General features: G+C 41.1%; 1 protein-coding gene and 1 long non-coding RNA gene across 2 annotated transcripts in view; one reads left to right on the forward strand and one right to left on the reverse strand.

Annotated features, from left to right (window-relative positions):
• The window catches only part of Ppt1 (palmitoyl-protein thioesterase 1), a 32,411-nt gene extending 17,410 nt beyond the window's left edge, over positions 1-15,001 (reverse strand). Inside the window, exons 1-5 of the mRNA XM_010625907.3 lie at positions 14,838-15,001; positions 7,450-7,559; positions 7,119-7,246; positions 6,580-6,650; positions 5,009-5,111 (exon numbers count right to left, since the gene is read on the reverse strand). Of these exons, the coding sequence (XP_010624209.1) occupies positions 5,009-5,111; positions 6,580-6,650; positions 7,119-7,246; positions 7,450-7,559; positions 14,838-14,961 (536 nt within the window). The 5' untranslated portion in view covers positions 14,962-15,001. The remainder of the gene's footprint in view (positions 1-5,008; positions 5,112-6,579; positions 6,651-7,118; positions 7,247-7,449; positions 7,560-14,837) is intronic.
• The window catches only part of LOC104863479, a 17,822-nt gene continuing 17,622 nt past the window's right edge, over positions 14,823-15,022 (forward strand). Inside the window, exon 1 of the long non-coding RNA XR_780587.2 lies at positions 14,823-14,975. This is a non-coding gene — a long non-coding RNA (uncharacterized LOC104863479). The remainder of the gene's footprint in view (positions 14,976-15,022) is intronic.

Below are 15,022 nucleotides of genomic sequence, written 5' to 3' on the forward strand. Positions count from 1 at the left end.
TGTCTCTTTAAGTCTCACACTAGCCATCTATTAAAATCAGATTTTGCCCATTCAAACGCATTTTATTTTGTTTTATTGACTTAAAAGTAGCAAAATTTTATTAAAGGTAGGTAAAGAAATAGGCTCTTCAAAGTGAGTTTGGGCCAAGTAAAAGTAGGAAAAGAAGTATGCCTTACAGTATGAAGGTGGACCAACATGCAAAACAGAACACAGTGGCCTCAAACACTTTTTCTTTTTTTTGAGACAGGGTCTGGCTCTGTAGTCCATTTTGGCCTTGAATTCACTATGTAGCCTCAGCTGGCCTTGAACTTGATCTCAAGGTGATCCTCTTGCCTCAATCTCCTGAGTGCAAGGATTACAGATGTGTCCCACCACACTTGGCTCAAATGCATTTTTAAAAAGAAAAACCACCTTATAAAATTAGGTGGCCTAAAAGTTGATCTGTGCTCAGCTGCTGAGAACTCAGAATGCACCTTCCCATGCAACCTGTGTGCTAAGTGGTGAGCATTAACCCAGCTCAGAAGTCCAATTCAGGTACAAGATCGAGAAACATATTTCAAGTCATTGCTTTTCTCTCCACCTCAGTATCTATCCTACTGTCCAAACCACTACCCTCTGTCACATGGACCACTGCAAAAAAATCCATCAGGCTATGCCATTTAGGTGCCTGAAGTCTCCCAATACCTGTCCATGCTGTTTGGATTCAAATCCCACTCCTTATCAGGTCTACAAATCTTTGCACAATGGAGCTCTTGCTTTTCTGTCCAACTCTCCTGATCACCATCTCTGTTCAACCTCGCCTAGAACAAGCCAAACTTGTCCTAGCCTCAGGGCCGTTGAGCCAGGTACTAATTTGCCTTATGATTCTTTTCTCAGATCCTCCTATGGCCTTTTTTTTTGGATTCAAATCCCACTCCTTATCAGGTCTACAAATCTTTGCACAATGGAGCTCTTGCTTTTCTGTCCAACTCTCCTGATCACCATCTCTGTTCAACCTCGCCTAGAACAAGCCAAACTTGTCCTAGCCTCAGGGCCGTTGAGCCAGGTACTAATTTGCCTTATGATTCTTTTCTCAGATCCTCCTATGGCCTTTTTTTTTTCCTCTTCCTTCACATCCCAGATTAAAGGTTGCTTCTTCAAAGACTATCCTGTCCCCGGTAGGCTCGCTCCTATATTCCCACGGCTGCATCCTGTTATTCTCATCACAGCTTTACCCACTTAGTGCTTCTCTATTGTGCCTGTTTACCCCTTTCCTCTCTAGTATAATACTGTCTTCTTTGTAGTGTCCATGAAGCCTACAATAGGACCTGACAAATAGCAATAAACCTATATTTGATGAAATTATTAACTATTTGACATGTGCAAGTACAAGAGAAAACAATACTAATAAAGGTCCTAAAACTGAAGTTGAATAAATATTCTGAACACACCACCTGCAGTGATAACAAAAAGCCACCAACTTCATATAAACTGAGCACTATATGAAATGCTTTACACCCAATTTATTTAATCCTCACAATAGGCCCACAGGAAAATATATTACTGAGATCTAAGAAAATGAGGCGCAAAGACACCCCAAGGCCACATAGCTAGATGGTAGTAGAACTGAGGCTCTCAAAAAAACAAAACAAGGGCCGGGGACTTAGCTCAGTGGTTCCACCGCCTGCTTTGCAAGCACAAGGACCTGAGTTTGATCTCTGTTACCCACCCCCCCCAAAGCATTAAACAAAACAAAACAAAAACCCTAGAAAGAGGACATGGAAGGTCATTTTGCCATCTTTCTGCATGTCTGAAAATATAGTACATTTATTTTCCCCCACACTTGATTGTTTCTTGGGGTTACATATACGCAATTGTAGCTTGGAAATATCTCCCCGCAGATAACTTTTTCCAAGTTCCTTTTTACTTGTTACTCATTTTGGTCTCTCGTATTAGAAGCTTTCCTCAGATGTCTGTCTGGGGGTCTGTGACTCAACATTCACATTTAAACAAGGCACAGGCTCACTGGAAACTCTTCATGCAATAGCAGAGCTTAGAGCAGAGCTTACGTACTGGTGACTTCAACATATAGTAATCAGGAGGGATCCAGATTAACTGGACGACTCCAAAGACTCAATCTCAAAGTCTTTTCTCTAGTTCATTTTTCCACACAGGAGTCCACTGAACTCAGCCCAGGAGGGAATAATCCTAACGGCTGTCATTCTGGAGGCTGAGCAGGAGTGCAGGGGATGTGTTTTCAGGGCAAAAGTTTTCTCACCACACTTCGTTGTTATCACTAAGTCTGGGGCTTCTCTAAGTAAATTGTTCCAGAAAATTAGTTTTGTTTCTCCAGTCAGAATGGAGGAAAAGTGATCATTTGGATAGGCACATAGGTAGCTGGGAAGTCCAGTCAAAGTCCTGTTTTCACTTCTACTATTTCCACCTTCCAAAGCATCTTTTTCCCCGCCTCAGGAATCAAACTCAGGACCTTGAGCTTGCGAGGCAGGTGTGGCGCAACTGAGCTACATCCCTGGTCCTCCAGGAAAAATATCTTTTTCAAAGATATTTATCAAGATCAAAGGATCTTGATAACTCTAATTCTTGAATTAGCTCCTTCCTGAAGTGGTAGAAGGTGAATCTGCCCCCTTCTTGCAGTGTAGCCCTCTATAGATGTGAACGTCCTCTGTTCTGCTAAAACAATTTTCAAACTTCCTTTTATTTTCTCTCTCTCAAAAACATGTGTACATCTTTTATCTAACTCCTCTCTTATTCTTTGCTCTAGTGGGTTCATTCCCCCCTCCCTTTTTTTTTTTGGAATCAGGGACTGAACTTGTAAGGCAGGTGCAGTACTACTAAGCTAAATCCCAGCCCTTTTATGATTCTTTTTCTACTACTTTATTAAAGTTTAAGGAGGAAGTGAAGATTAACACATCAATCTACCTTTTTTAACCAGTATTTATGTGTCACTTCTCACTGTACTGGCCCTTCATTTATCATCATTAACATAATTCTGGTTACCAAGGGTTATATTTTAGTCCACAGAACAAATCCAAAGAAAGAGAAGGCAGGAATTAGAACAAAGAATGAAGTCTGAAAAGGCCATGCATAGGAATGAGAATACACAGGACAAAAGAATTTCCTGAACTGACCAGCAAATAGCACAGCTAGCTCAAGACAGCTTTGTGTTTGGGTGTAGCCAACAGGTAGGAAAGGAAAAAAACAAGTTTATGGTTTGGTCACAAGGCTATTTCAATAAAAGTTGTTCTTTGGAGGACTACTATTTAGAATATATAAAGAACTTAAAAAATCAGACCCCCAAAATTTAAAGACCCAATTAAAAAATGGGCATCTGAAATGAATAGATGTTTTTCAGAAATAGAAGCAAAAGCAGCAAATAAACATATGAAAAAATGTTCAGCATCACTGGTCACTCGAGAGATGCAGATGAAAACAACGCTGAAATTCCTCCTTACGCCAGAAAGCATGGCTGCTATCAAGAAATCAACCAATAACAAATGCTGGCGGGGTTGTGGGGAGGAAGGAACCCTCCCCCATTGTTGGTGGGAGTGCAGACTAGTGCAACCACTGTGGAAATCAATATGGAGACACCTAAAAAAACTAGGATTAGAGGTCCCATTTGACCCAGCTATCCCTCTGCTGGGTATCTTTCCAAAAGAATGAAAAGAATCATACCACTAAGGTGTAAAGGGGTAGGGGAAGTGAGAGAGGTAGGGGAAAGGAAAGAAGGGAAAGGAAAAATATGACAAAAGGAAAAAAATGGAAATAAAGCCTCTGTAAATAGAGGTGGAGGGGTTGAAGGGAGGGCAAGGGAATGGGGAAAAAATAATAACTAAGATACATCATGTAAAGGTACAAGTTCCCAACGATTAATATAACTGTATTATACACCTAAAATGTACCAATAAACTTAATGAAAAGAAAAGTTGTTCTTTAGAAGTTGGATTGGAGAGTTGTTATTTGACAAGAATGGTACACTTGGAAAACCCCGAGGATAGATACCAAAACCATATTAGTTGATCTCAAGCCCTAGCTATCACCTAGAATATCACCTAGATCTGACTAGGAACACTAAATCAGAATTTCTAGGGAACCTATTTTTAGTGAATTTCTAGCAGTTCTGATGTTTAATTAAGTTTAGAAATACACTCCAAAAGTGATTCTGTGTATTTTTAAATACCTGACCATTATTTGGGTAGTCAGAGACAGTGATGTATGAATGGCTGACTAACCCCGTCTGCTGACAAGAAGAATATGTCCTGCAGATACTGTCATAATTTCTTGGGCTTAGTACTTTCTAAAGTCTTCTATGTTTAAGGGTGGAGGGGTAGTTACACTGGCACACACCTGTAATCCCAGTTACTTGGGAGGTTAAAGCAGGAGGATAGCAAGTGTGAGGCCAGCCTGGGCAACTTAGCAAGACACTATCTCAAAATAAAATTTAAACAATAAAAGGGCTAGGGGTGTAGTAGAGCACTTTCCTACCATGCACAAGATCCTGAATGCAATCCCAAGCACCACACAAAACAAAAATTTTTAAGTTATGGAAATTTGTTATAATTACATTCTTGCCACCTAGGAAAAAAATGTTTTACTTCTTCTAAAAAATTAAGATTATTATTAGAGCACTTTCAGGTTTAGATTTAGATACTTGTACTAAATCTACCAATTTTAATCAATATTTAGGTGTCATTTCTCACCCCCACTGACTGCTTAGTTAGTTATCCACATTATTCTAGTTACCAAGGGTCGTATTTTAGTCCACAAAGAAATCCAAAGAAAGAGGATAGGTTTTTCTGAGGCATATGAGCAAGATTTAGAATAAAAGTGTAGAGTACTTTTAAGTTTAGTCATTTACACTTTTAAAACTGAGCAGATAATGCAGATTTAACTATAAAAAATATGTCATTGAGTAGTACTAGTCATTACTCCTAGAATCACTGCTAGCATGAACCTGAGCGTGGTGTTTTCATACAGTGGTGGTCTGTGTCCTTGAAGCTAACATACACACCGTTCTTGAACAACTTTGGAGTAAGCTGCAGTATTCAGCATTTTTCGGATGAAGTCACAGATGTGAGAGCTCTCTCCTGGGCATCGAGGGAATCCAAAGACACCTGTGGTGGGAAAAGACAAATACTCATGCGTCAATAATCATACATCAAATACCTATTGGGTTCAAGGTACAGTGAAAAATGAAAATGGGGAAGAGCAAAACCCTATCTCCTTCAGTTCTTCCTGAAACACCAAGATTTAACAGTGCAACCTGTTTCCCTCCTGGTGGTCCTGTGCTTATCGGCCTACAGCTTCGCTCTGCTGCCTCTGGGCTGTGTGCTGATTCTGTACTACAGCACATGGCTGCACTTCCTCTCACAGACCTTGGCTTAGGGACATCATGGATGGCTAACCTATTCCAAGCAGTCCCCACGCCCTGCCCTTTCCTCTCTCTAGTAATAATCTCATCCTCATCCGAAAAGAACATTTTCGGAGTACCAAGCTAATGCCAAGAATATTCAGTCATCCCTTGGTATCTAAGAGGGATTGGTTCCAGAACTCCCAAAGGGCATCAAAATCCATGGGTATGCAAGTCCCTTACAGGTTTAGTAGACAGCAGTGGTGATGCATGCCTATAATCTTAGGACTCAGTAGGGCAGGCTGAGGCAGGAGCTGCAGGCAAGCCCGGGCTACATAATGAGTTCAAGATCTCAAAAAGAAAGGAAAGGAAAGGAACCACAATTACTAGTCTGTCTTTTGACAAATCTTTGTTGAATGAATAATAAATTATTTTTACCAGCCCACGTTTGCATAACTCTTGTATTAAATTTTAAGAAGTATTTTTTTGTTATTTCCACTTCACTGGAAAATTTCTACAAGATGGGCAGGGCTATCTCTCAGTTTCTCCCCATTTGTGAAAGGGATCTGAGATACACTGCCTTGCCATGAATTATAGTAACTGGGTGAATCCACGTTTCCTGACAATCCAGAGAATTCTGCTCCCACATTATACCTGCTAACAGTTATAATCACAATGAGAGAGAGAAAATTCTAGACCAAGGGCACACCTTTTAGCCTAAAATATGTGATTCTGTCTAAACAGAAAACCTGCTAATTTTCAAAGGGTTTAATCTCTACTGTAAAATTTATAGATAAAAAAATTTTACACACAATTTTTTTTTGCCTACTCCTAAATTCACACAGCATCAATGTCAGAAGACAGGAAAAGCCATTCCATTTTCCTAAGTCCTTTACTGCCACTTGCCATGTGGCTACAACCATCTCTCCTCCATGAAATCTTTCAACTAGCAATGATTGTGCTTTAGCTAAACCTCACTGGCTACGCTGACTGCCACCTCGCAAAGCTGACCTCTAAGAAATCCCATTGATTCGACTGGAAAGGAGATGGCAACCTAATGATTTCTCTGCTGTTAGAGAGCTCTGGGATACTTTGTCTCTCCTGTGTCCCCACCGATGCTGGCGTTTACAGGGATGGTTGACCTATGTGCAAACAGAGCTGTTATACTGTTAAAAGCCAAAGTGGCCATGTGGGTTGGCACAGGGAAAGAAGAGATACAGAGTCAAAGTTACCTTGATGCTGTGCACCAAATGTAATCAGGCTGATCATGGGAGGTGATGGACATCTCTGAACCACTGCTCTCCTGGGGAAATAAAATAGGTTTATCAGCTGACTCTCAGGCAGAAATGTCTTATGGAAAGTCAGCTCCACAGATTAAACTAGTTCCTCAAAGCCATAGAGGAAATTCTGGGATTTTCCTCTGATGTGGACAAACCCAATTTTCATTTTTTTCATAGAAAATAAATTAAGCTCCATAAAGCTTTTTACACAGGGATATTTTAGAATAGTTTCCTCTTTAAGACAGGGGAGGATCCCAAGAGTTCAGAGTAGTGGCCAGGCACAGTGGCATATGCTTGTAATCTCAGCTACTTGGGAGGCTGAGAAAGAAGGATCACAAGTTTCAGGCTAGCCTGGATGATTCAGGAGAGGGAAGTAGCTCGGTGGCAGAATGCCTGCCCTGTATGCGTCAGGCCCTGTGTTCAATTCCCAGTACCACCAAAAGAAAAAACATTAGACAGATAGAAGGCAGTGGATTAATTCTGGTACTTACAGAAATTGGCCTCCCTGGGAGAATCCCATAGCGTTGTAGCCTTTCTGCAATTTAGGATCATTAGCAAGAATCTGACACACTGTCCTTACTTGGGAATTGACATTCAAGAAGAAGCTGTTTTCCATGTCCTAAGAAAGGAGCCACAGAGAAGTGAAAGATGGGACAGAAAGCAACCACTGGTATCTTCTATAGAAGTGAACTCATGCATGGGAAGGAAGGGAAAGTACCATGTACTCAATGCTGCCAGAAATACAAGCTGAAGAATTATGATAGGACATTCTATGAAACTAGCAAGCAAGCCTTCAAATGAACAGAGCTGCAAAGTGCTTACCTCTTTGATGTTCTTCCCGATCTCTAAGGACAAGACATAAATTCCAGGTATTTTATTCTCTACCAGCTTTTTAATAGCACCCATGCTCAGGGGATTACAACAGCTGTCTCCTAGCCAACAAAAACAGTAAAGGAAACTCATTAATCAAAATAACTTTACTCTTTGAAATTTTTGTATCTCAAAAGGCATTATCAAGAATGTGAAAAGTCAATATACAGAAAAGGAGAAGACATTTGCACAACATTTGTACCTGAGTTTACCATCCAGAATATACAGAGTATGGCATGCTGGGTATGGTAGCTCCCACCTAAAATCCCAGCACTTGGGAGACTGAGGCAAGAGGATCGACAAAAGTTCAAGGACTACCCGGGCTACATAGTGAGTTCAAGTCTAGTGTTATGGCTTGTATGTAGATGTACTCTCAAAGCCTCATGAGGTTTTAGTTGGGGCTTTTTACAAAGATGGCTGGATCTAAAGTATGTGATTGATTCATGGTGCAATGCTAGGCCCAAGGGTACTAGAATTAAGGGTGTGAATGCTACTCTGAATAAAACAGAAGTGACGTGTTAAGTGTTAAAGACAGTGTTAAGGTCCCTTGCTTGCTTTGCTACTTTCTGTGTGCCATGAACTGTTACCCATCTGCCATGTGCCACTCTGCCTTGTATTCAGCCACTTATAGACTGAAATCTCTACAAATTGTAAGCCAAATAAACCCCTCTACCTTTAAAGGTGTTAGGTATTTTGTCTCAGCAACAAGAGAAAAGTAATTACCATAGCCAATCTAAACTGTATTGTGAGAAAAGCAAACAAACAAACCATATTGTGAGACCCTGGCTCAAAAAACAAAAATAGGACTTCACAGAAGATAGCAGAGTTGTGAAGAGCAAGGAAACAGCCTCTCTGAGATTTGGTGTCCAGACCCTGGAATAGAACAATGTGAGAAAGAGAAGGAGGGAAGTGAGTTCCCAGGACCTACCAAGGATCTTAAGCAAGAATTTAAGCCCACAAGGAAAGCAAAGAGAGAAACTTTAACAAAGAAAGAGGAGGCAAGTGACGTTCTGTCGCTGAGCCCTGACTCATTGTGTGGGAAAGGTGGCCTGAACCTGCAGACACACCATGACTACTGGCAACTCCAGAGGCCACCATGGAGAAACACACCAGTGGAATGGAGTAGTAAGTACAACAGACTGCAGTGGCTGGTGAATTATTTAGGTTCAGACATCTCCCAGGAGAGGGCAATTGGCCAGTAGACTGCTCAGAACTCAGAGCATCTGCAGGCTGACTCCGTCAGGGTAAGAGTTCAAGCTGAAGCATATGGGGTGGTGCAGGCTGAAGAAAACAAGTTCCAGCCTCCCAGTCAGAAACCAACCTAAGGGGCCAGGGATTTAGCTCAGTGGTTCTGCCGCCTGCCTCACAAGCACAAGGACCCGAATTCAATCCCCAGTACCAAATAAAACAAAACAAAACAAAACAAAACAAAAAAAAAAAAAAAAAAAAAAAAATCAACCTAAGCTTCAGAACTAAAGATGCAGGTTTACTAGGATTATCCACTTCACAGCCATAAATCTACCTCTGGCTTGTTGGGATTAATCAGCATGGATCTGTCTGCCCACTTTGTCTACCAGTAATAGCACCTTGAAGTGGACTTTGTTCCTCTTATTTTCTTCTTTTGTTTTTGTTTGTTTTTTCTTGACTGTTTCTTGCTTTTATGTGTGAACATTATTTCTAGGGTTTTTGTGTTGTTCTGCTTTTGTTACTTCTTCCTTCTCTCTCTCTTCTTCATCAGTTTCCCAAAGATTGTGCAGTGTTCTCCAGCCTTGCTTCTAATCTCCTCCTCTTCTTCTGTTTCTCTATTTTCCCCCAACTCCTTTTGAATTTTCTCCCCTGAGGGTAAAACTGCCATACTGAGGGCATATTTACTGTATACATTTTTCTGGTTTGTTTTAGGTTTTGTTATATAACCACAAATCTAGTTCATTTGGCTAAAGGTACCACAGTTTGTCCTTCTCTAAGCTATGTTTGATGATATTGCTATTGCTGATGGTACTACTTCAACCCAGGTGACACAGTTGTTCTAATCAGTTACTCTTCCAGGTGTTCCAAGACTGAGATTGCCTAAGGGTCATAAACAATACTATAGGCCAGTGGCAAAGAACAAGGGGCTATAGGCCAAATAAGTAGCAACTTCTTGTTCCCAATAAATTGAAGAAGTAGGATCTTGCAACAGACTCAAAACCCAAAAGCAAGCTAGACCTGGAAGACATCTCTGAGAAGTAGTCATTTCCTAAGCATTCTAAGTACTAGATTAAGCTCCCTGCCATAAGCAATTTACAAGCATCAACCCAGGAACTAAACTTTACAAAATAGAAAATGAGAAGACACTTATACAATATGCAACCTCAGACAATCAGCTTACCAAAGACAAGCTCAGGGGGAAATGAGGTGAAACAATTTGAAACCTACCCAACTGGACTCTCTGAAGTAGTAACAGTGGAAATAATAAAGCAGATGAATGAGGCTCTAGAAAAATCAAATCATAAATAATTTCTCAAATAACTACAGAGATGATGACCATATTGAAAGACATGGTTAATGACTCTAGAGCAGATACAGATAAAAAAAAAAAGAGAGAGTAGCTCAAAAAAATGAGAGAAACCATGAAAGCTCAGCATATGAAAGAAATGAAATCCATGAAACAGATTCAAATAGATGTCCAGGAAATTAAAAACTCCAATGAAAGTATACATTTTGGCAGCAGAATGAGCCAATGTGAGGAAGAAATATCAGATATAGAAGATAGGGCTGCAGTTAGCAATCATGAAAATAAAGATTTCTTAAATGGAAACAAAGCTTTTGTATATAGGGAGGGGAGGGGACTTGAGGAGGGAATGGGATAAAATCAAATAAAATTTATTTTTTAAAAAAGAGAAAGATTTCTTAAAAATAGCAAGAGACTATGAAAAATTAATCCAACAGCTGCTAGATGATGCAAACATGAATAACATAAGATTGACTGGAGTCAATGAAAAAGCAGGAGATAGGGCAAACAACATAAAAATCCTGTTTGCAGAAGTAATGGCAGAAAAATTTCCAGGCATGGAAAAAAAATGTTTTTTGATATAAAGATAAGTGAGGCATACAGAACTTCAATGAACCATGATTTAAAATAATACATCAAGGCACGTAATAATCAAGATTTCAGAAATTCAACACAAGAACAGAGTATTAAAAGCTGTTAGAGAAACAAATTCCCTATAAAGGAAAACCCATCAGAATCCCAACCCAGACTGATATATCCCCCAAAATTATCTTTCAAAATTGATGGAGAAATAAAATACTTTCATAACAAAGAACATCTGAGGAAATTTACAAACACCAAGCCATCACCAACCCAAAATGTTCTGAAGGACATTCTAGACAGATAACAAGTACTACAACTCCATAAACCCCAACAGAATGAATCCACCAAACAAGGAAAGTGATTAAACAGAGGGGGGAAAAAAGGGACCAACAACAGGAAAATAACATGCAAGGATAAGTCAATACATATCAGTTATAACTATCAATGTAAATGGTCTCAATTCACCAGTCAAAAGAAACAGACTGACAGAATGGATCAAGAAGCAATCCAACAGGGCCAGGGATTTAGCTCAGCGGTTCTACCACCTGTCTTGCAAGTGCAATGACCTGAGTTCAATCCCCAGTGCCAAAAAAAAAAAAAAAAAAAAAAAAAAAAAAAAAGCAATCCAACAACATGCTACATACAAAAAACATCTTTAATTAAAAAAATTTTTGCATGAACCATGAAAACATTATGCCAAGAGAAATAAGCCTTGGGCTGGGGATTTAGCTCAGTGGTTCCGCTGCCTGCTTCATAAGCACAAGGATCGGAGTTCAATCCCTGGTACCCCCCCCAAAAAAAAGAGAGAGAGAGAGAAATAAGCCTCAAGCAAAAGGTCATCTATTCTGTGATACATTTTATCCACAATAGGGAACTCCATAGACAAAAAGTAGGCTACAAGTTATCAAGAAGTGGTAGAAGGTAGAATTAAATAATTATTTAATGTACGTGGGTGTCTTTTCTGTGGTGTTGTGAAATGAGAAGGAAGTAGTGGTTGCACAACATTATTAATATACTCAATGCCACTGAATTGTGCACTCCAAAATGAATTTAAACTCAATTTTTTAAAAAGATAAAAACACATTCTTAGTGTATCGAATAATAACTTCAAAAACTCATAAGAAGCAAGGCCTGGTAGCATAAACCTGTAATACTAGCACCCTGGGAGGCCGAGACAGGTAGATCACAAATTTAAGACCAGTCTGGACAATTTAGCAAATTAGTGATATCCTGTCTCAAAATAAAAAGGGATGAGGATCACTGTGAAGACCCTGGGTTCAATCCCTAGTACCCCCACAAAAAAGCCCAAAAGTTATAATTGAAGCATCAATACATTTTCAGGAGGGTGTTGAGACAAGGTCTCACTATGTTGTCCCAGGCTGGCCTTGAACTCACAGGGATCCTCCTGCCTCGGTCTCGAGATTACAGGCACGCAACACCATGCCTAGTGGGGGACTTAATTAATTAATGTATTTATTTCCAGGGGTGGTGGTGAAACAGGGTCTCACTTTTGTAGCCCAGGCTGGCCTCAAATTCACAGCGATCCTCCTGCTCAGCCTCTGAGTACTGCAATTAAACATGTGTGCCACCATACCCAGCTCAGGAGACCAAATTGAAAATGAAAAAGTAAGCATTGGTATAAACTCCCCTCCTTGGACCAGGGATTTAGCTTAGGGGTTCTGCTGCCCGCCTTGCAAGCGCAAGGACCCGAGTTCAATCCCCGGTACCAAAAATAATAATAATAAATTCCTCCCCTTTACCATAAGGGACACTTGGGGAAAGAGACTCCAAGAATTCTCTTCAGAGGCAGAATTAAGGAAACAAAATACAGGTTTGTGCAAGTGCTGCTCCAGAATGTCACAAAGCTTAGGAACAATTTCCTCTTTACTTTGCATTCTAGGTGCCTCCTTGACTCATCCTCATCCCTAAACTGTTCCTTTTTCTGTCAAGAAAGTAGAACTAACAACCAGGAACAAACTGGCCTCTAGTGGGGAACAGGTTGAGATCATTTCTCTCTGTCTTTTTTTTTTTGAGGTAGGTTTTCACTATGTAGTTAAGGCTGGTCTTGAACTCACTATGTAGCTCAGGTTGGCCTTGAATGCAGCAATCCTCCTGCCTCTGCCTCCCAAATGCTGGGATTACAGGCGTGCACCACCACACCCTGCTTGAATGTTTTTTCTTTAACCCATTTCAATACAACTCTCATTCTCATCACTCCCACAAAACTGCTTTTCTCAAGATCTTTAAGGATCTTTATATAGCTAAATACAATAATCAGTTCTCAGTCATGAGTAGGCAACAACATCCCTTTTTTTTCTTTTGCTACACTGAGTATGGATTCCAGGGTCTTGCACATGGTAGGCAAGCACCCTACCAATGAGCTACACTCCCATCCCTACTCTTCTATTTTGAAACCAGGTGTGGTGGTGCACACCCGTAATCCCAACACTCAGGAGGCTGAGGCAGGACATCACTGCAAATTTGAGGCCAGCTTGGGTTACATAGTGAGTTCAAGGCCAGCCTGAACTACATAGTGAGACCCTGCCTCAAAAAACAAACAAACATGGACGGAGACTTAGCGCAGTGGTTCCACTGTCTGCCTTGCAAACACAAGGACCCGAGTTCGATCCCCAGTACCAAAAAAAACAAAAACAAAAAAAAAAACACCCAAAAAACAAACAAACAAACAAAAATAAAAATTTAATTTGGAGACAGGATCTCACCAAGTTGCCCAGGATGGCCTGGAATTTACAATCCTACTGCCAAATCCCGCAAAATAGCTGGGATTACAGCTATGCATCACCAAGCCCAGCTCTCTTTCTTCTGAAACATTTTTTGTCTTTACTTAGCTTCCCTGACACTACATTCTCCTGATTTCCCTTAACCCCACATCGTTTTCTGTAGCTCTCTCTTTTGCTAATTTATCTCAGTCTCCTCTGCCTCCAAATGCTGAAATGCCTCCGAGCTCAGTATCCTGCCGGTGTTCACTACCCAGGTGATCCTGCCAGCCTCAGAACGCTTTAAATGCTAGCCAGATGTCCACGGATCCCAACTTAAATCTCCAACCTGTACACTCAGATGCATCTTTAACATCTCTCAGTCATGTAACAAGGATCTCAAATTCAGTTAAGCCCAAAAATAGATTCTGGATTGACTCCCTCCCCAAACTGGCCCACCCTAAGTCTCCTCAACCCTGGGAAAATGATGACTCTAGTTCTTCAAACCCACACCTGTAGAGTCATCTCTGACTTCTTTCTCTCATGCCACTTATAAATTCCACAGGATCCACTTTCAAAATATGTCCAAACTTTGACCACTTCCCAACACCTCTGCTGTTCCTATACATCTCCAGCCATTATCATCTCTTGTTTAAATTACTGCAATAATTTCCTATCTCCCTACAACTGTCCCTGGTCCTCCTGCAATCTATTCTGAATAGAACACGCTGAGTGATCATTTTAAAACATAAGTCAGATCATATCACTCATTTGCCCAAAAAGTTTCTGTCTCAATCTAGCCAGTCTCTACATTAATCTTAGTGCGCTCAATATCTTCACCCAGTCTAACTTTAAACCTCTATTCCGTTCCCTTGCTCACTCAGATCCAATCACACTGATCTGAATGCTGCTTCTTAAATATACAGTGTATACTTCTGCCTCTGAGCTTTTGCAATTGCTATTCTATTACATATCCAAATGTCATCTTCCCTATCCACTTTAGATTTTTGCCCCGATGTCACTTTCTCAGCGAATACTTTCCTGGCCTTGCCAGGTTCTGTTTCCTTGCTCTCGCCCCCACTTTTTCGCCATTTCAGTGATCCCCATTTGACATGTACGTTTTATTTATTTCTTAATTCTGTCTCTCCTACTGGAAAGTAAACTCTAAATGTGCAAACAGTTTAGTCTGTTTCGTACACTGCTGTATCCTCAGCGCCTAGTAGGTGCTCCCTGCGCATTAAAGATATAAATGAAATGCTGCCACCTAATAAATCCCTGGTCGAGGTGTGAAGGAGTAAAAGGATGGATGCGCCGCGCAGCAGACACACTCCAGCCTGACCCACTGCTGCAGCGTGAAACCCCCCAGCCGTGCTCAGCTGTCTAACAACCGATAGCTCTTTCCCTTTCTCCCAAAGCAGAGCAGCTCCTCAAATCCTAATATCCGGCAAGCGGATGCCGTGGAAGAATCGGACTCGTTTTCCATACGCTCATTCTGCAGCCGCGAAGGAAGAGAGTCGCCAAAACCTTTGCTTCTCTCCTCACGCACTCACCCATCCCATGCCAGATCACCAACGGCAACGGCAAGGGTAGATCAGTACGCCCCAGCGCCCGAGCGTGGCAGGACCACGGCAGGAGAGCGGCAGCCAAGAGCCACAGGGAGCCGGGCGACGCCATCTTGCCTCAATCATGTGAGAGTGGCCGCTCGCCCCCGGGAACTACACTCGCGGGGGAGGGG

This window comes from Fukomys damarensis, unplaced genomic scaffold (assembly GCF_012274545.1).
Source record: "Fukomys damarensis isolate Sample0158 unplaced genomic scaffold, DMR_v1.0_HiC HiC_scaffold_23, whole genome shotgun sequence".
Lineage (NCBI taxonomy): Eukaryota > Metazoa > Chordata > Mammalia > Rodentia > Bathyergidae > Fukomys > Fukomys damarensis.